Here is a 19,976-nt window from a genome sequence, read left to right as displayed (position 1 = left end):
ATATTTAGAGGAAATGATGCATTTTTGACACCTCAGTGTGGGGGTCTCCCCTCATGAAGGAGGCGCTTATTTCACATGTGTGGAAGAGTTTTAAACTCAAGAATAATGAGATATTTTCATCTCTCCTCTCTCCTGTTTCAACCAGATCTAAAAAGTAAGCTAAACTGACCCAAAAATGGTCAAAAATTGACCAAACTGATCTGGAAAACTCTAGAATCAATTTGCTTTGTTCGAGGCTCACTTTTTCCTATAAATAGAAGCCTCCACCTTTGTAAAAGCTTAATGGTGTTTTATGCACTGTTACTCTACTCCTACCCAGAGCCATTTACATTGAATTTTCTTGATAATTCAATTGTTTTTGGCTTAATCCTCTCCAAAGCAATTGGTGGCCACTCTTGCTTCAAACAAGAGTAGAACCCTCAATCCCTCAAGCCAAAGGAAAGCTTACAACCCCATGTAAGCTAAATTTTTCTTACTTTTTAATTTTAAATCTATGGTTTTCTTTATTTTCTTGTTTATTTAGTTGATTAAAGTAAATTCTAATGCTATGCCTTGATGAAAAGGCCATCCCCTTCTCTTCTTTATACAATTCAGCCTTTCTTTATCCTAGAATGTTTAACAAAAAGATTAATTAAACTTTTCTTATTGTTTACTCTCTTGGAAATTAAAAATTGTGTAGATTAGAGTCCTTTACATCAAATTGGGGTTAATTTAAATTGAAAATAGAATGTTAAAAATGAGAAATGGTCAGCCATACAAAGGAGGTTATGGCAAAATTTTCTAGAATTTTGTGGAAAAGAAAGTTTATTTTTATGTTATTCCAAAAGAGTAATTCCCACTGTTTATGCATTCTGAAAGAAATATTCTAATTTACTCCATGTACATATTCACCTATGAATATGCATGGATATCACGGATATTAATTATTGAATTTAATTTCAATGCATAGAAAGGTGTATAATGAAAATTTTTATTATAAAAGTGTTGTTTTCATTGAATTTGATTTTATGCACAGAAAGATGCATAAAGGATTTATTTTTATTTCAAAAGTGTTATTCTCCTTAAAATTGATTTTATGCATAGAAAGATGCATAAAGGATTTATTTTTATTTCAAAAGTGTTATTCTCATTAAAATTGATTTTATGCATAGAAAGATGCATAAAGGATTTATTTTTATTTCAAAAGTGTTATTCTCATTAAAGTTGATTTTTATGCATAAATAGATGCATAAAAGGATTTTTATAAAAGTGTTATTCCCACTGAAGTTGATTTTTATGCATAAATAGATGCGTAAAGAATCTTTATATCAAAATTAGAATTCTATGAATAGATGTAATAAGATGTGATGAGAATTAGATAGATGTGAATGAATGGATGGATGGATGTGATGTGAATAGAGGTAATGAGATGTGAGGTGAATAGAGGTAATGAGATGTGAGGTGAATAGATGTGATGAGATGTGATGTGAATTAGATAGATGTGAATGAATGGATGGATGGATGTGATGTGAATAAAGGTAATGAGATGTGAGGTGAATAGATGTGATGAGATGTGATGTAAATCAGATAGGTGTGAATGAATGGATGGATGGATGTGATGTGAATAGAGGTAATGAGATGTGAGCTGAATAGATGTGATGAGATGTGATGTGAATCAGATAGATGTGAATGAATGGATGGATGGATGTGATGTGAATGGAGGTGATGAGATGTGAGGTGAATAGATGTGATGAGATGTGATGAGAATCAGATAGATGTGAATGAATGGATGGATGGATGTGATGTGAATAGAGGTGATGAGATGTGAGGTGAATAGATGTGATGTAAATCAGATAGGTGTGAATGAATGGATGGATGGATGTGATGTGAATAGAGGTAATGAGATGTGAGCTGAATAGATGTGATGAGATGTGATGTGAATCAGATAGATGTCAATGAATGGATGGATGGATGTGATGGTGATGAGATGTGAGGTGAATAGATGTAATGAGATGTGATGAGAATAAGATAGGTGTGAATGAATAGATGGATGGACGTGATGTGAATAGAGGTGATGAGATGTGAGGTGAATAGATGTGATGAGATGTGATGTGAATCAGATAGATGTGAATGAATGGATGAGATGTGATGTCATGTGAATCAGGATGTAAATGAATGATATGTGATGAAAATGGATGTGAATGTATAAGTGAAGAATGGATGTGGATGTATGTGAAAGAATGGATGTGGATGTATGTGGTTATGTATGTGAAAGAATGTGATGTGGATGTGTATGTGAAAGAATGTGATGTGATGTAAAGGGATGTGATGTGACATGAATATATGTGGATGTGAAGTGATAGATATGAATGTATGAATAGATGTGGGTAGTCGTACATGTGAACGGTTGGATGGATGTGTATGAATGAGATATGATGTTGTGGATAGATGTGATGTAATGTTATGTATGTGATAGGATGGTGATGAGAATGAATGTGATGGATTTAAGTGAATGTGATGGGAATTGGGATGTGAATGGATGAGATGTGAATGAATGTGATGTGATGGGAATTGCAGAAACATGCAGACGAAAAAAATGTAGAGAAACATGCACACGAACATGTTAACGAGCATATTCACAAACAGATATAGGCAGATGTTCAAAAACGATCACACACAAACATGCACCAAAAAAACGTGCAGGAAAGCAAAGGAACATGTGCAGACGATGGAACAGAAAAATACATACCAAAGAGAGGAAAACGTACAGAAGATGAACGCGGAGATTTACATACCAGAGGAGCGAGCTTTGCGTTTGACACCTTTCAAATTTTCTAAACCAGTTGGACCTTCAGGAGGCGTAAGGATTCGAGAAGGCACGTTTTTGTTGTTGGAGTCCACCGGCTGTGCAAGAGGAGGTTTGCCAGGAAGCTCCAAAGGCGACGACGCCTTCGTCCGTCTATGAAAGCGCTCAGGCATGCCGAGGCAAACATGGCATGCACAAAAAAACAAGACGACCATATAAGAGGATAGCCCAGAAACAACTGGCACGAAAAACGTAATAAGCGGAGCAGACATTCGCCTAGAACCTCCTAGCAGACGTTCACCCAGAGGCTCCACGCAGAGAAGCGGCCAGAAGCTCCGGCCAGAGGCTCCACGTAGAGAAGCGCCCAGAAGCGTACACCAACAAGCAGGTCGACACGCGTACACCATGAAACACGAGTAATTGACACGCGTAATTCATGCAGTCATCTACAGCAACAACAGAAGAATCCGAAGATACCTTGGAACCAGAGGCTCCACGCAAAGAAGCGCCCAGAAGCTCCAGCGGCGGCCAGAGGCTCCACGCAGAGAAGCCCACAAACAACTGGCAATGAAAACGTCATAAGCGGAGCAGACATTCGCCTAGAACCTCCTAGCAGACGTTTCCCAGAGGCTCCACATAGAGAAGCGCCTAGAAGCTCCACGCAGAGACAAGCCTTCGAACAAGTACACCAACGCGTACACCATGCAACACGAGAATCCGACACGCGTAATTCATGCGATCATCTACAAGAACAAAAGAATCTGAAAATACCTTGGAATATACCACATTTAAAACAAACATGTTTGCCACATATTGGGGAGAGATTGACCCTTGGTTTGAGGCAACCACAACACCAAACAAGGGAGCTCCAACGTGTTTTTTTGAACCCCCCGCGCCCCAATGCGAGTTCTGCAAGCTCGTTAGCGCGTGCACGCGCAGTCGTGCTGTGGGATGATGCCTCATTTGAACCCTCTTATGATGTTTTATGTGCCGTGGGAAGATGGCTCGTGTCCTTCGAGATGAACCATCTCATGATGGTCTCATGATGGTTTATGTGTTGCGAGATGATGGCTCTGGGATGATGCTCTATGTGCCGTGGATGATGATTTATGTGCTCTGGCATGACAGTTTCCAGCAAAGTTATCAATCATGTGCCAGGCTCGGTTATGTATGTGTCACATTCTCTAGCTATGAAGAACAGTTGGGTGTTGGCTCAAGCATATGATTATGTAACCTAATAGTTACAACATGTAGTTGCTGATCAGCAGGCCCTGTTTTGACCCTTGCCTTCTGGCATGTACAGTTTCCACAGCCTGTTTGGAGCACTTGTAACAGGATATTCCCTTGTTTTCTTGCCCAATTGGATGTGAGCAAGTGCAGGAAATGGAAAGGGGCCCTTCATGTACTTATCCAGAGGCTGGAATCTCTCCATACCCGACCTTGGTTGAGGACGACGCCATATGCAGGCGTCAGCTTCAATCGAGGTCAACAGCACAAGTAAATACATGCAAAACACTGCAAATGCAAGCAACTCAAGCCTGGGAAGTAATGGGCTTGGATAAGGCAGAACAAATGCCTGAAAAGACCTCAGTGGAGCAGTTGAAGGAACGTCCAGCCATTGGTGAGCGCTTGGTCAGGCACATCCAAAAGCATGGGCCGAAAGCTCATAAAAAGCTTGGAAATCTACTGATCCCCATGCATGTAGAAGTCAGAAGCGTGCGTGATGCTGAGCATATCTTCGACCAATTGGAGTATCAAGATGAGGGTTCTTGCATTGCCCTCATACAAGGATATGTAGAATGTGGCCAGTTTGAGAACGCACTTAACCTGTATCGCAATATGAAAGAACACAATGTACATCCTAGCAAGAACACACTTCAGACCCTTCTAAAGGCTTGTGCCAGGCTAAAATGCTTGGAAACAGGCTGCCAAATACACACTGAAATGGCTAAGGAGGGCTACGAAAATTCTCTTTTTGTTGCCAGCACTTTGGTGGACATGTATGCCAAATGTGGAGCACTTGTAGAAGCACGGGAAGTGTTTGATGCGATGCCTGTTAGAGATGTTGTCTTGTGGAATGCCCTCATATCAGGGTATGCCGAGCATGGGCTTGGTGAGGAAGCGTTGAGTTGCTTAAGGAAGATGCAACTTGCGGGGGTGTTTCCAAGCGCTGTCACGTTCGTTTGTAGCTTGAAAGCTTGTGGCAGCCTAGTAGCCATTGACAAGGGGCGGAAGTTGCATGCCGAGGTTGTTAAAGAGGGATTTGAAAGCTCTTTATTTGTGGGTAATGCTTTAGTGGACATGTATGCTAAGTGTCATTTACTTTCAGAAGCACAGGAAGTTTTTAAGGAGATGGTGGTTCGAGATGTGGTCTCATGGACCACACTCATAACAGGCTATACAGAAGGTGGGTTTGGTGAGATGGCACTGAGCTGTTTTGAACAGATGCAACTGGAGAACGTTCCTCCAAATGTTGTGACATTTGTATGCAGCTTGAAATCTTGTGGCAGCGTGGGAGCCATAGACAGGGGCCGACAAGTCTATGCTGAGATAGTCAAAGAGGGATTTGAAAAGGACTCTGCTATTGGGAATACTTTGGTGGATCTGTATGCTAAATATGGTTTTCTTACAGAAGCACAGGACGTGTTCGACAACCTATCCACTCAAAACATTGTCTCTTGGAATGCACTTATAGCTGGGTATGCTGAACACGGGCTTGCTGATGAAGCATTAAGGTGCCTAGAGCAGATGCAACGTGAGGGTTTGCCTCCTAATGAGGTGACATTTTTTTGCTGTTTGAAAGCATGTGGCTGCATAGGGGCCATAGGCAGGGGCCAAGTGTTACATGGTGAGATTGCTGAAGAAGGATTCGAAAGAGATCCTTTTGTTGGCAGCTCGTTGGTGGATATGTATTCAAAATGCGGTGCACTTGCGGAAGCACAAGAAGTGTTTCATGAGCTGCCAGCTCGAGATGTTGTCTCATGGACAGCAGTTATCTCGGGTTACGCTTGTCAAGGTGAGAGTGAACTTGTTTCCGAGCTGTTTGAGAGAATGGGGCAGGAAGGTGTACAGCCAGATGAGATCACATGTCTTAATGTTCTTGCTGTATGCAGTCATGCAGGTCTTGTGGAGAAAGGGCAGAATTATTTCAAGGCTATTAACAAAGACTATGGCATTAAGCTAACCATTGAACATCACAATTGCATGATCGATCTCCTCAGCCGTGCAGGCCAGCTTGATGAAGCTGTGTCGATGTTGGAAAAAATGCCTTTTCAACCAGACCTTATGACTTGCTATCCCATATTGGCTGCTTGTCGTAGGTGGGGTGATGTAGAGCTTGGTAGACATGCCTTTGAATGTGCCGTCAGTTTGGATAAGAAACATGCTGCGCTTTTCATCTTACTTTCCAACATGTATGCAGATGTCCAAATATGGGAAGGCTGATGAAAGATGTATGATTTTGTGGTTGGAGATATGAGTAAGCCAAGATTCGAGCCCAACATCAAGCTCAGTTGCAACAATAACTTGGCACCAGGTTCATATACAAGAATGTGTGCAACCAGAGTAAGTGGCTGCTGAGAAGCAAGCTCAGGAAGCCAGCTTTCAATGTTTGCCTAGCAGGTTCGATTTGAGTTAGAGAGAGAAGAAAGGTTTTGGGAAGAGACAACAAAAGCGTTTGGTCTGCAGCGTAGAGAGGTAGAAAATGCTAGACTCCAATGCGTAGAGGCGGAAGAAGGTTGCTGTCTGCAGATTGAAGAGGCAGAAGCAGAATGTTGGCAATGATGAGAAGAGATCTTGAAGTGGGCAACCTGGACTCTGGTAGACAGATTGGCATCTGCTGGTAGTGCCATTCCAATAGACAGAGAGGCTTGCCCAGGTGCACCAGGATATTCTTTAGAAAAGCTTCTCCTTATTGAACTGTTTGCATGGGTGAAGCTGTTTTGATTTCCACTTTGAGGTGGCTTTGATGATGAGAAGAATCAGGAATGCTGGTCTCTCTCGGTGAGTGGCGATGCTGTGATGTGGGGGCAGCAGTTAAGTTGGAGAATGTTGGGGGACAGTTTTTCCGACCATTGTGTTTGCAGAAGGTGAAGAAAGAGTACGAGTGCTGGATGATGAGATTATGAAGCAGTTTGGTCCATAGTCACATGAAACGAGAAACGGAACAAGAACAACAAGGCTATTGGAAATGGAAACGACTTAATCTTGGAAATGGAAACGGATAAGAAATGGCTTCTTGGAAACAACATAGTTATATTTTTTATGCAACCTTAAGATTTTCATCAAGAAACGGCACAAAGGAAACGAGAAACGGGTGACATTGGAAACGGAGTTTCCGGTCCGATAGGCCCCGAAACGGTGTTTCCTTTTGTGACTATGGTTTGGTCACTGTGTGTAGCAGCTGTACATGAAGAGTCGGTGGGAGGCCATGCTGGAGAGAGATGGATTTCATCTCTTCACTTTTGACAAGGATCTCTCTGTGGGCCTTTGACCCATGAGTTAAAGCAATTAGTGTCAAGGATTAGAACCTCTTGGAAACCAGCCCCTCAGCAGGACCAGAAGGCCAGACTTGGCAAGAACTACAGGAAGTGAGGCAGAGAGAAGATTTTTATTCAAGAATTTTGTTACTTCAGGCAGAGCATATGCTCCAAGTGCCGTGACATGGGGCCATTCAAAGAATAAGCAGTGAGATTGCCTACCTCACCTTGGAGATCAGTCACTTGCTTAGGCACGAATGCGAGTCACACTTTTTGTGTACTTGCTTCTACTCACTTTTCTACCTGGAGTTATGGTTGACTGACTGATTGAGCATATATTGCTTGGATATGCTTAACTCAAGCATACACCGACATTTAGCGCATTAGAAGGGGACCAGATTTATTTGTTCATATTTGCAGATTTGATTCTGATCATGTGAATTTTTACATGCTAGAATATACGGTTTTCATACTAGGTCAGTTGCTATAGTTTCTCATGTATATCAAATGTAATTGTTATAATAATGTATGTTTATAGGGCCGCACAAGGATATGTCAGGCAGAGCCATAGATTTACTATGTTAGAGATTTTACTTTCTGCGTACATGGATATACGAGAGCGCATGCTTTATTCAATTTAAATTTATATGGTTCTGAAATGGACAGCCACATGAACTCAAGGGACAGCTAGGAGGGCAAAAAGTGACAGGATCGTTTGGAAGTAGGAACGTTCCAAACTCGGTAGGCCGCCAGCAATTGGTATGCCCTGAGTGCCAAGATCAGTACGCCACAGGCAATGTGTATGCCACAAGATCAGTTATAGAAGATGTGTACAAACGTGCCATTTGGATGGGTATGTACATTCTGATGGATTTGTGTATTGGGAGCCTTGTATTTTGAAGATGATGTAAGGATGGCAGGGAGCTATGTAAACGATTATGTATATATTTATTCTTTTAAAGATGCACAATTTTTTAATGGTTCTCCAAGGCATTTGCATATTTTCAATGTATCAATGGTTACATTTACTTCCACTGGATTTATAAATCAGAGGATATGTTGGTATATCAGAGAACATGGGTATGGTTAATTGATTCCATTATGGATTGCAATATGAGTCTTCACACCCTAGATGTGTTTTGAAATGGGGCTGATTCCTGAAGGTACTATGGCTGTTGATGAGATTTAGCTTTGGGAGACCCTCCAGGGATCATTTGAAGGGATCAAATGTTTGCTTAAGATGAGGCAATGGAGGCCACTAATAGAGCTAGTGATAGACTCGTGACAGCCGGAAGGTGGTGGATAACCCTTGAACAATTACTTCCTTTATCTGGTTGACTACTAAGATTGTCTTGTAATAGACAGTATGGCTTTTCTACTTTGGCATTTATAGATTTCACCCCCGCTTGCATATGGTTGTATTGAACCTTTTACTTGATTCTCAAACAAGAAAAAAGAAAGAGGAGTCTGGCTTCTTCCTTTTCATCATCACTCTCAGTTCTTTTGCTTTGGCAGGGAGACTGAATTTTTCTACTTATGTTGTACAAAAGCTTGGAATGTCAGAGGAGGGCAGTCAAGGAAAGGGATTATGAGACTTTTCAACGTGGCAAACATTGGGCCATAGCGTTTGACAACATGGTGGCAGTTGGGATCATGGTGGGGGGCTTGTGAAGACAGAAAGGGAGGGAAGGAATAGCCCAAGAAAACCCAAAAGAAGCAAATAATTAGAAGTACACAAACTAGCAGATGGAGGAGAGTGACATAGCAGAGGTCGAGGAAACTACATGGCAGAAGGCTCCAAAAAAAGGTAGCATGAAGGCAACTCGAGCCTTATTGAAATGACAAGTGGGGCAAAGGATCCAAGAGGAGGAATCAAGATCCTGCTTGCTTGCTGTGCATCTATACCATATCAAGCTGGTAGCAACATTCAATGAGGCATAGCAAGAGGGAAAACATGATAAATTTTAAACTCTAACTAGGAGCTTGGCAATATTTGTGCCAAAGCATGTCTATGACCGCCCTGAGAGTATCAAGTACCAGCAAGTTCAGATAAATGCAGTCATAGCTTGTGCTGCGGCCAAGCCCGAAGAAACATAGACCTAAAGAATGGTGGAGGAGCTGCAGATTGAGCTAACATATTCCAGTGCACTCTAAACAGAATAAGAGCCCATGGGAGGAGAATATTGAAGGATGCAAAGGACTCTCACCCACGAGGATTCCAGCTAAGGGAACAAAAGACACCATTACTTGTGAACCCAAAGGAGTATGGATCCAGAGTCTTTGGTCAAGCTAAGCAAAGACCTAATACTTTGTGTAAACATAGCTAGAGACCTGGGTGAGAGTCTTTGGTCAAGCTAGAGAAAGACCTAATACTTTGTGTAAACATAGCTAGAGACTTGGGTGAATGAAAAGATCAAACTATCAAAGACCAGGTACAAAGGTATCTCAATGGAATGAAAAAGAAAATGATGACAATAATGAAGAGCAGAAGGATTACAAGAACACCCAAAAGATGAGTATGACTCATCAGGATGAGGGTATTGGCAAAGACACTTAAGGCAATCATGGGGCCGACATGGATGGTAGGGAAAATGATGATGACCATTTTTATAGACCCCTAGTTACCATCATTTTTAATCAAGGCATGCTTGAAAAACCCTACCAAAGGCCATATAGTATGTTCATGCAAGTAGAGGAGGATAAAGGAATATCCAAAGTAAGCTAAGTAAACAAGAGCCAAGGACCCAAGAAACCCTATAGGAGATGATGAATCTAAGCAACAAAAAACTTAGAAGGTTCAACATACAAGGACAAAGGAATTTGATGCTACCATATCTTCAGTTCCTTTTAGAATAGGATTTTAATCAATTTTACAAGGACAAAGGATTTTAATTTGTGCTTCAAAGGAATTTGATGCTATTATATCTTCAGTTCCTTTTAGATCTATGTGCTCCTGTGTTCTTGTACTCTTAAAAAACGTTTCTCCATTTCCTCTTAAAATCTTTGGGCAAAATTCTTATTATGGTTCTTCTTCAATGCCAATCTTTGAGAATGGACCACTCTTGTGTCTCTTGAGATTCTATTTCACTTTTTCTTTTACTTCCTTCTCTCCCTTTGCTAGCTCTTGAAGTGCTCTAGCTACAATTTTCTTTGCTCTTCTTGTTTCTTCATGTTGGTGGCTATTGTGAATAAATCTATCTCCCCCATTGTTATAATGCCTATAGCCATCAATCTTCCATCAATATCTATTATTGACATCTTTTCATATGCTACCTTTGATGTAGTGTCTCTCTACAAATTTTGTAGATTTTTGGAAGAAGTGGTTATTTGCATATTGACTCTCAAAGTCAACCTATCTCTATCCCAATCGCAGCTGCTTTTTTATGGGCGTCATGCCCGTTTTTGAACATTTTGGCCATAAAATACTTGCAAAATTTTAAAATGCCCATAAAAATTTACACTAAAATATTAAAACTTGGTATGTTTCACCAAACCCATCAATTTTGAAAGGCAATGTGCCCGCCAAAAATCAAACTTGATCCCAATCATGTAAAACATGTAACATTGGGTACAATAATGTACTTCCATCTCATTTAAAGGTAACACAAAATTGATCTCCATCACGATCAAAGGTTAAACAAAATTGGGTTCCTCCAATTGTCATCATCACTCACTCAATTAATTCTAGGGGTTTAATTTTCCTTCGATGTGCCATTCTCACAAAAAATTGTTTCTTCCTTTAATCCCTTCAGCTTCGACCTTCTCCAAGTGTGCCAATTTAGAATGTTTACCCTTGCACCTCCACCAACAATGACGACTCCTTTCATCATGTGCTCTTTTCTTTACAACTATGGGTGTTGTAACTACATCATAATTTATTGGGGTGTATTTTCTTAGTGCTTAACAAAAAAACCTTGGGTTCATATGTGGTAAGTTCTTTTCTTCCTTTTCTTGCTCTTTTTCCCATTATTTCCCCTTTGGTGGGACCACTCCTTGGACTATTTTTCCATGCCTTTGCTTGAGTTCTTTATCTTTTCTTTGTTCCCTTTTGTTTCTTTTCTTGCCAACTTTTCTTAAGTGTTCTGTTTGAGTTATGTGCAAGTGTCTTTCCACCTCCTTTATCTTCCATTTCTTCTTCTTGAATCTTACATTCTTGGTGATTGTATGCTACTTCTATCCACACAAACTTTCTTCTTTATTCTTTGCTCCTCTTGCCTTAGTGGTGAAAGTTGTTTGCTGACTATTGCTATTATTGTTGCTCTTTGCATCCTGCTCTACTACCACTTGCACATTTCCCCTTGGGGTACTATTTGTTTTCTAGGGCCTTCTCTTGTAGATTGCTGCCCTTTCTTGGCAAGTTAGTTTGTCCTCCCTCTATGTGCTTTCTTCTTTTTGCCCTTTTTTTTCTCCTTTCACTTGTTCTTCTGTGATTAGCTTGTCTTCTAGGAGGCCACACTCACCCATTTTTCTATCTTCCTATCTTGATTTGTCATCTCCTCTCCAAACTTCTTTTGATATTTCATCTTGCTCACTTTTCGCACACTGAATTTTGTGACTTATAGGCTTGAGGAATAGGATGCAAGCTGGGATTTAGAATTCTGAGAAGATTAGAAGTCACTTCAATTTCAATTTAGAGAAATTTGGATTCCTATGAGTCTCTCTCAGTTTTATGCTCCAAATCCTTTTTTAAAGAAGATAAGTTTTCTTCAAAAAAAAACTTGGGGATGCCTTGGAAAATCCCTCTCTCGTGTGTAATTCTCGACTTGCATATTCAAAAACAAGGTTGGTGCTTTGTACAACACTATTGTTTAGCTCATTCAAATTTTTCTCAACACTACTTATATCTTTGTTAACACCTTTGATGTGGGCTCGATTGCATGCAGAAATCTTCATATGAAATTGTAGTATCATATTTGTATTCAAAGGTGAGAACACTTGATGTTGATGCTCCTACTACTGCCATCTTTTCTTCTTTGACTTTATGTCTCCATGGAGTCAACATTGGTCATGACACTTTTAGGAAAATGTACCCATCCACATGAAACTTGGACTCATCAGCAACCACTCTTTATAAGGAACTCTCATGTGTCTTGCTTTGTCTTGTGTGTGTGTGTGTGTTTGTTTGCTATGAACTCAAGCTTTCCCTCTCCCTCGCATTCTTTTTATGGTACCAGATCTCCTATTTGCAGGAGAGCTAAGGAGGCAAGCAAGACGCAAGAACAAGGCAAACAAGGAAGCAGTACATGGGTAAGGTTATTTCCATCTCTTTCCCTCTTTAATTTTTGAGCTTCTCTCTTTACTTTTTGAGCAACACCTTCGATAGATGTGAGAGCTACACACAGACATGGAAGTCATTGTCTCAGATTGAGGCATCCTCCTTGGTGAAGGAAGAAGACCATATTGTGTGTAGTTAAATCAGTTACTTATGTTTTCGTGCGTTTTGCACAATTCGGGCACGTTTCGAGCCCCGTTTTGGCTCTGCAAGTTTTCTTCTCTCACTCTGTGAAGTGTCAATTTTTATTGTATATAACCAATTTCTAGTTCGGTGCAAAGTTATAAAAAAAATTGGTTATAGGATAATCTATGCAAAGAACTTAAGTGTGGTAGGAGTTGGCGGATATATGTGTATGTGAATGGTTCACATACAACAACATTATAAGAAGTTTATAGTATTATTGTAAAAGGTTATAGATTTGCTGCAAGTGTAGAAGATTTCTTGCAAGCACTATTTGGTAAGTTGGTGGCAAGTAAAGATGTTTGATAGTATATCACACAGATTGTGAGTGAGATATTAGACAAGAATAACTTCTGAGCATTGAAGTTCGGAATGACCAATTTCTTTATGGGAAAAAGGATATTAGGAGTTCATCATAGGTGACGAAAAGGATTTGGAGATCGCTGAAGAAAATTTGACCCCTAAGGAACAAGTACATGCATCTAAAGTATAGCATGAATAAGCGAGAAAGGTGTTATATTGTTTTCAGGCAGTGTGATAGATTCTATGATTGTGAGGATATATAACACAAACACCCAATCTTGGAATATGCAGCTAAGCAGGCAGGAGATGCATAATGTGACCAGAGGAAAGATGAGTATAAATGATTACTTAGTGAAGGTTAAAGGTCTTACATATGTCCTTGATTTTATTAGATCACTAGAGTAGATGATGATGATATGGTGTCCGTGACCTTGAATGGTCTTGGCAAAGAATACAACTAGTTTCAGACATCCATTGGAGTTCAAGAGTACTTTCCTAATTTTTAGGAATTGATTACTCTTCTCATTTGTGAGGAGATAAATATTGGAAAAAGTTCATTCTCTGGAAATTCAAATGAGCAAGCCTTTCGACTCAGATACAGGTAGAGGCAAAGGGAGATCATCATCTAGAGGCCGAGGTGAAGGCGTTTTGGAAATAGAAATCATGGTAGCAAATAATAACAGGATATTCAAATGTACAAACAAGCGGAAGAGGCCACTCTAGAGGCAAGAGTCTTTATTTTATATTTAAATATACATTTTGTACATTTCTTTTCTTAATTGATAATTTCACCATTGCTGCTCGGACACTCAAAAACTTTTACTCAGAAAATGTTTGTTCCCTCTATGAGGTTTTAAAAAGAGGTGAAGAGCATTTGAGAATGTTTTGAGGAAATTTATAACTTTGAGTCTTTCTTTTATATTTAAATATACATTTTGTACATTTCTTTTCTTAATGGATAATTTCACCATTGCTCGGACACTCAAAAACTTTTACTCAAAAAATGTTTGTTCCCTTTATGAGGATGTGCATTTATTTCATGCAAAGACCTTTGCAAATGCATGTGACACCTCCTTGTTTGGTGGTGCATCCTGATATACTTTGTAATGTATGAGGATAAGCTCCTTGTTTGGTGGTGCATCATGATATACTTTATACTTTATGGAATAAGCTTCCAATAAAAGTATTTGCTACAAACATGAGGATAAGCTCATGATAAAAGTATTTGTTGCAAACATGATAGAACATTATTTTTTCCAACATTGATAAGCTCATGAAAAAAGTATTTGTTACAAACATGATAGAACTTTATATTTTGCAAGCATGAGGATAAGCTCTTGACAAAAGTCTTTGCTGTAGACAAGACTTACCCTTCAAGCAAGTAAATATTAAAACCCAATTATCCTTGATAATATCATGATCACTTTAAATTAATTATAGATTGGCACAAGGCTACTCAATCCATATTTATTTGAAAACTCGCTTGTATGATGGCAGAACTTGGTCTAGATAGTTGGGCGATGAAATCCATCCACCCTTGACATTTAAGAAGTCATTCTATTGGTGTGGATTTTTGTTTCCTTGACATATGCCATTAAAGTTGAGAGCGGTGTTAAGGAACAAGCTGCAAGGATGCAAGGGAAATAAGGAGGGGGTGAGTGGGGTAAGGACCAAGGTTGCAAAGAGAAAGCTAAGAATCACTTTCGGTACACTATCATTTAGCTCATTCCAACTTTTCTCAACATTGCTCATATCTTTGTTAACACATTTGATTGCATATAGAAATCTTCGTATGAAATTGTAGTATCATATTTGTATTCAAAGGTGAGAACACTTGATGTTGATGCTCCTACTACTGCCATCTTTTCTTCTTTGACTTTATGTATCCATGAAGTTCAACATTGGTCAAGACACTTTTAGGAAAATGTACCCATCCACATGAAACTCGGACTCATCTGTTGGATGGTGTCACGCTAGTGGCACACTCTTTAGCCTCTAGGCATTTTTGGGATTTATAGCATTCAATTCTATTGTTTCCTATTTACACACATTTTTGGGTGGAGGAAAGGGTGGAGGAACTTTCCTATATATATGAGGCATTGTAGTTCATTTCTAATCAAGTTGGCTAGTGGTTCATTGATGAGTTCTTGAGTACATTGTCTCTTCTCTCATCTCTTCTTTCTCACATGGTATCAGAGCAAGGTGGTGGTGCACATAGAGCCTCCTTATCCTTCTTCCTCTCTACCTCTAGTCCTCTTCAACAACCCCGCTTTCAATTGCATTTTTTCATTCTTTGATTTTCTGCTAAACGAATGCGTTTTTGAGGATTGTGCTTGCGCAACCTACTGGAATCATCGTGGTCTACAACTTTGCAGAAGAAAGTTTTCGCAAATTCCTCACCGTTTTTGAGTTATTCTTCATAGATTGCCTGCATGCAGAATTTCTGCTTGCGTTTTTTGCAAAAGCCCTTACTCATCATCCTTGCACTCATTCAATGATGCAAGAGGCTTCAAACCAGCCCCTTACCATCCTCTACAAGTGTGTTTTTAAAGCACTTCAATCCGAGTCTTACAACTCTACTTGCGGTGAAAACATTGCCAACTAGTTTTCCCTACATGCGGTAGCGTTTTTTTGGAGGCTTCTTGTGGAGAGATTTCTTGGCTGCATTTTCATCATCAACTTCAACCCTCTTCATGGTGTTTTGAGGTACATATTCATCCTCTTTTCTACACCTTTCTACCGGCTAAAAATTCCACTTTGCTACACACTTTGTGTTTGCGTTTTTGTGGACAATCAACTCCTCCATACTCCTTCTGCCTAAGGCTACATTCTTAGCCCTCTTTTGGTGGTTTCTACGGAGTCTATTGGTTCATATATCGGCTGCATTTTGTGGCTGCGTTTTTGCACTATCTTTGTGCATATTTTGGAGATACTTCCTTGGTGGACAGCCCATCTATTGGCTACGTTTTTGGAGGTACGACACTTCTTCCCTTGTGTTTTTCCACCCTCCTCTCCCTATGGGATCTCGGAAGTCCTCTACTCCAAAAGACAAAGGCAAACTTGAAGATACTATGGATCCTACATCTCCTACGACGGCGGTTGGACTGGCACTACTACAACAGAAGTTGGTGCAATTCCTTCTTCGGTAGGTGCTTCTACTTTCTCTTTTCCATCATATCCATTACCTTCTACGGATCCTTTCTCTCTTTCTTCTTTGTCCTTTATGCCTTCCTATCCACATACTTCTATGCCCTCTATGGTATATCCCCCTACATCATCTATGCCTTTTATGGCAACTTCATCTACTATGATTCCTCCTTCTACTACTTCCACTACTACTCCCCTCCCCACTCAATCATATCAGCCCTTTAACCCATTCACTCAATCTTTGAGCCTTCCAAGTCTTTCCAATTCACAAAAGCTTACCCCAAACAACTACCACACTTGGTCCTTGTTTATGCAACTTCTTTTGGAAAGCGACAGGGTGTGGTCTATAATCACTTCTCCTCATATGGTGCCTTCTCAATATCAAACCTATATGGATGCACGGGCCAAAGCTTTACTTGTGCATGGCATGTCTACATCGGTTGTGTCTCAATTTCTCTCTACAAGGAGTACGGCTCAACAATTATGGTGCGCTATACAAATGCAATATGGAAGACTTTCAACGGTTAAGATGGCTAAGTTGGAAGAAGATTTGAATAAGCTTTCTATCTTCGAATCCGACAACATAGTGGAGAAGCTTGGAGAATTCAATCGAATCAAGCGGCAACTTGAAGAGTTTGGTACATTGGTAAGCAATCCGGTCCACAAGCTACTTGGTAAATTGCCTTCTTCTTTTGAATCGTTCAAAGATAACATCTTTCTTCGAGTTCCTTTCCCTTCCTTTGAAGAGACTATGGGTCTTCTTCATGATAAGTGCCTTACTCGCCGCCGCAAGCAAAACAAAAAAGACTCGGCTTTTGTAAGCCAAGGCAAGGGAAAAGGCAAAGGCAAGGGGAATGATCAACGCAAAGGCTCTAATTCCAATGCTAAAGATTCTTCAACCAAAGGCGACAAGGACAAATCAAAGGATTCTTCCAAGGAGTGCCCTTTCTGTGGTCGTAGTGGCCTCCGGCCATACGGAGGATCGTTGTTTTGCTAAGAAGGTGGCATCCAAGAAGGTAAAAGCTGAACTTGAATCCAAATCTGAGGGTTCTTCTACATATTTTATTTGGTTAACACTCGGCCAGAACTCTCCTATGCTATGAGTATTCTCAGCCAATTCTCTTCACAGCCTCGTCAATCTCATTGGGCAGGTAGCTTTGAGGGTTCTTCGATATCTTCATGGAACTCTTGAGTATGGCATTTCTTATGCAGGTGGAGATACACTTATTGGTTACTCAGATTCTGATTGGGCAAGGTGTATTGATACTAGGCGTTCCATGTCAGGCTATTGTTTTATGCTTGGTAAAGGACTTGTTTCTTGGAAATGTCAAAAGCAGCGAATTACTTCTTCATCAACCGAAGCAGAGTACGTCATATCTTGATGCCACTTCTGAAGCACGCTTCAGCAAATTCTGAATCACCTTGGATGTTCATCTACTTCGACACTCATCTACTCAGATTCACAGAGTGCTATTGCTTTAGCCAAAAATCTAGTTATTCAAGGACGATCCAAACACATTGATGTTCATTTTCATTTTGTTCGTGATTGGATTTCTGAAGGTCGCATTCAGCTGAGTATTGTCCTACCAAAGATAATGTTGCTGATTTGTTTAGTAAGCCTCTTCCTCGACCTACCTTGGATTATCTTCTTCAGTGCGTTGGCGTTGGTCCTCCCATCTGGACCTGAAGAGGAGGTGTTGGATAGGTGTCATCTCCAGATGGTGTCATGCTAGTGGCACACTCTTTATGTGCTTGTAGAAGCAAGCCACATTTGGCATACATGTCAAGCAAAGCATTACCAAGACCAATCCTCAAATCTCTTGCTCTAGAACCCTTCTCAACATGTCAATACCTTTCTTCTGGGGCTGCTATAGCTGAATCTTATCCGATCTAGTTCTGACTGAGATGACTCGGCTAGCTCATACCTTTCCACCCTTGTGTCCTCTGACACTTACAAACCCCTAAACACCCTATACTCCACAACAATTCAGCCTTACAACCCTTTATCTCACCTCAATTGACCTCCACCTGAGGCCGCAAAAGTACATCCACTGGGATGTTGAGAATCCTCTTGCATTTTCTCGTACAATCTTCATATTCTAGACATACAACTCTTCAAAATTGATAGGTTCAGCCACCACTAGCATCTTGCTCCAAAGACTATGCCTCTGTCTTGTGATTCTCAGATATTCTTTTGCATCTTCACCTGTTTTATGCATAAATCTTTGCAAACCCTATCAAGGGAATCCTTGACAGTATAGTTGGGGCCATTAGAAGAAGACATCATGAGATCAACAAAGATTAGTGGATGATGGTGGTCAGGGTTGTTAAGGTAGAGAAGGATGGTGAGAGAAAGAGAGAGGGAGGTAATAAGATTTGGAAGTGAGGATTAGAGTAAGAGCTAGGGGTCATATTTATACATACATCATGCTAAAAGTAAAAAGGTATTTTGCATGGATATTCCCTAAATTTAGAAAAGTAGATGCATGGCTATTTCTAAAATTTAGAAAAGTAAGTAGATGCACAGATAAGTACTATGTGTAAAAATAAAAACTGCATGAATAAGTAATATATTCAAGAAAATCTATGTAGACATCAACATTAATAAGACCTTAAAATAATAAATGAATATATTCTAGCCACCATTGACATACAACCATATTGATTAAAACATTTACAAAACAAAAAGTAAATAGACCTTCCTAGAGAGTTGATCGAAAGGACATTTTATTATCACAAAACGGAGGACCTTTTCAAAACTATAGTACAATGTCATCAGTGTACAAGGTCCTTTTCATATTGTTCTACTGCTATTGAACATTCTCATTAGGTCCTCCTTTTTTAGAGTGGGTTGATTTATAAACATATTATGGTTTGCATCTAACCTAAAAATATGCAAATATACAAAATAAAGGTACTTTCAATGCACAATATGGTCTACCAACCCCTACCCTAATTCAAAAATCGGGACATGTGCATGATGGATTCTTTCCCATGGTCACCCGGTATCTTTCATTGTGTAGTAGGGATTCCTCAATCTCAATTACAAACACTTCCATCTGTCCAACCTTAATGACCAAATGTTCAAAGACCGTAGCTGTGTTTGAAATTTCTGAATCTATTCTCTTGGCTGCCATATCCACCGATATGCCACTTATGTACTTTGTTGACTGCCCGATGGGCTAAATTGTTTGCTTCTTGGTGTAGTCCCTTTTGCAACACAAATCCACCAGCCTCCAATGCTCAAACCTCATCAACAGTAAGGTTTGTACCTCATCCAATTGTATTACATACTTTGCAAGTATGATCCACGCTGTTGTTGGCAAAACCACATGAACTGACACCTTTGTCCCCCTGACCACTCTCTCATACCATAGAAAGATGGAGCTAGACGAACAACTTGCCTGCAGTTCTTGATTCTCTTCTTACACTTGCCATCTTGGCCACCTAACCATCCTTGGCAAGTGACCTTGCTGTGTAGAGGTGTTTGATGTATAGCCCACATTGAGTCATGTATGTCATTATCCAAAATTTCTAGCACCTCTAATTCAGTTGCTGTGAGATCCCACTGCCCCCTCTGCTTTCCATCAAGGGTTAACACAACCATATTCATATTAAAAAGCAAAGAATTCAAAAAACCATAGAGTAGAATTTAAAAAAATAGAATTATTAACTTACATGGAGTTTTGTGAGCTTTCCTTTGTCTTGAGGGATTGAGGGTTCTACTCTTGTTTGGATCAAGAGTGGCCACCAATTCTTTGTAGAGGAATTAGTCAAAAACAAGTGAATTATCAAGTGAATTCAATGT

The 19,976-nt window shown here is 40.0% G+C and overlaps 1 protein-coding gene across 1 annotated transcript; it reads left to right on the top strand.

Moving 5' to 3' along the window:
• The first annotated feature begins 3,634 nt into the window (after nt 1–3,634).
• Nucleotides 3,635–9,689, top strand: LOC147615714 (putative pentatricopeptide repeat-containing protein At1g56570). The gene is made up of 2 exons (XM_086778290.1): nt 3,635–3,953; nt 4,054–9,689. Exon 2 carries the CDS (start codon nt 4,169–4,171, stop codon nt 6,227–6,229), a length of 2,061 nt encoding a protein of 686 aa, XP_086634416.1. The 5' UTR covers nt 3,635–3,953; nt 4,054–4,168; the 3' UTR covers nt 6,230–9,689.
• The last annotated feature ends 10,287 nt before the right edge of the window (nt 9,690–19,976 follow it).

Source organism: Cibotium barometz, chromosome 39 (genome assembly GCF_041138505.1).
Source record: "Cibotium barometz isolate CiBa-2024 chromosome 39, ASM4113850v1, whole genome shotgun sequence".
Lineage (NCBI taxonomy): Eukaryota > Viridiplantae > Streptophyta > Polypodiopsida > Cyatheales > Cibotiaceae > Cibotium > Cibotium barometz.
This window is presented reverse-complemented; position numbering and strand designations above follow the sequence as displayed.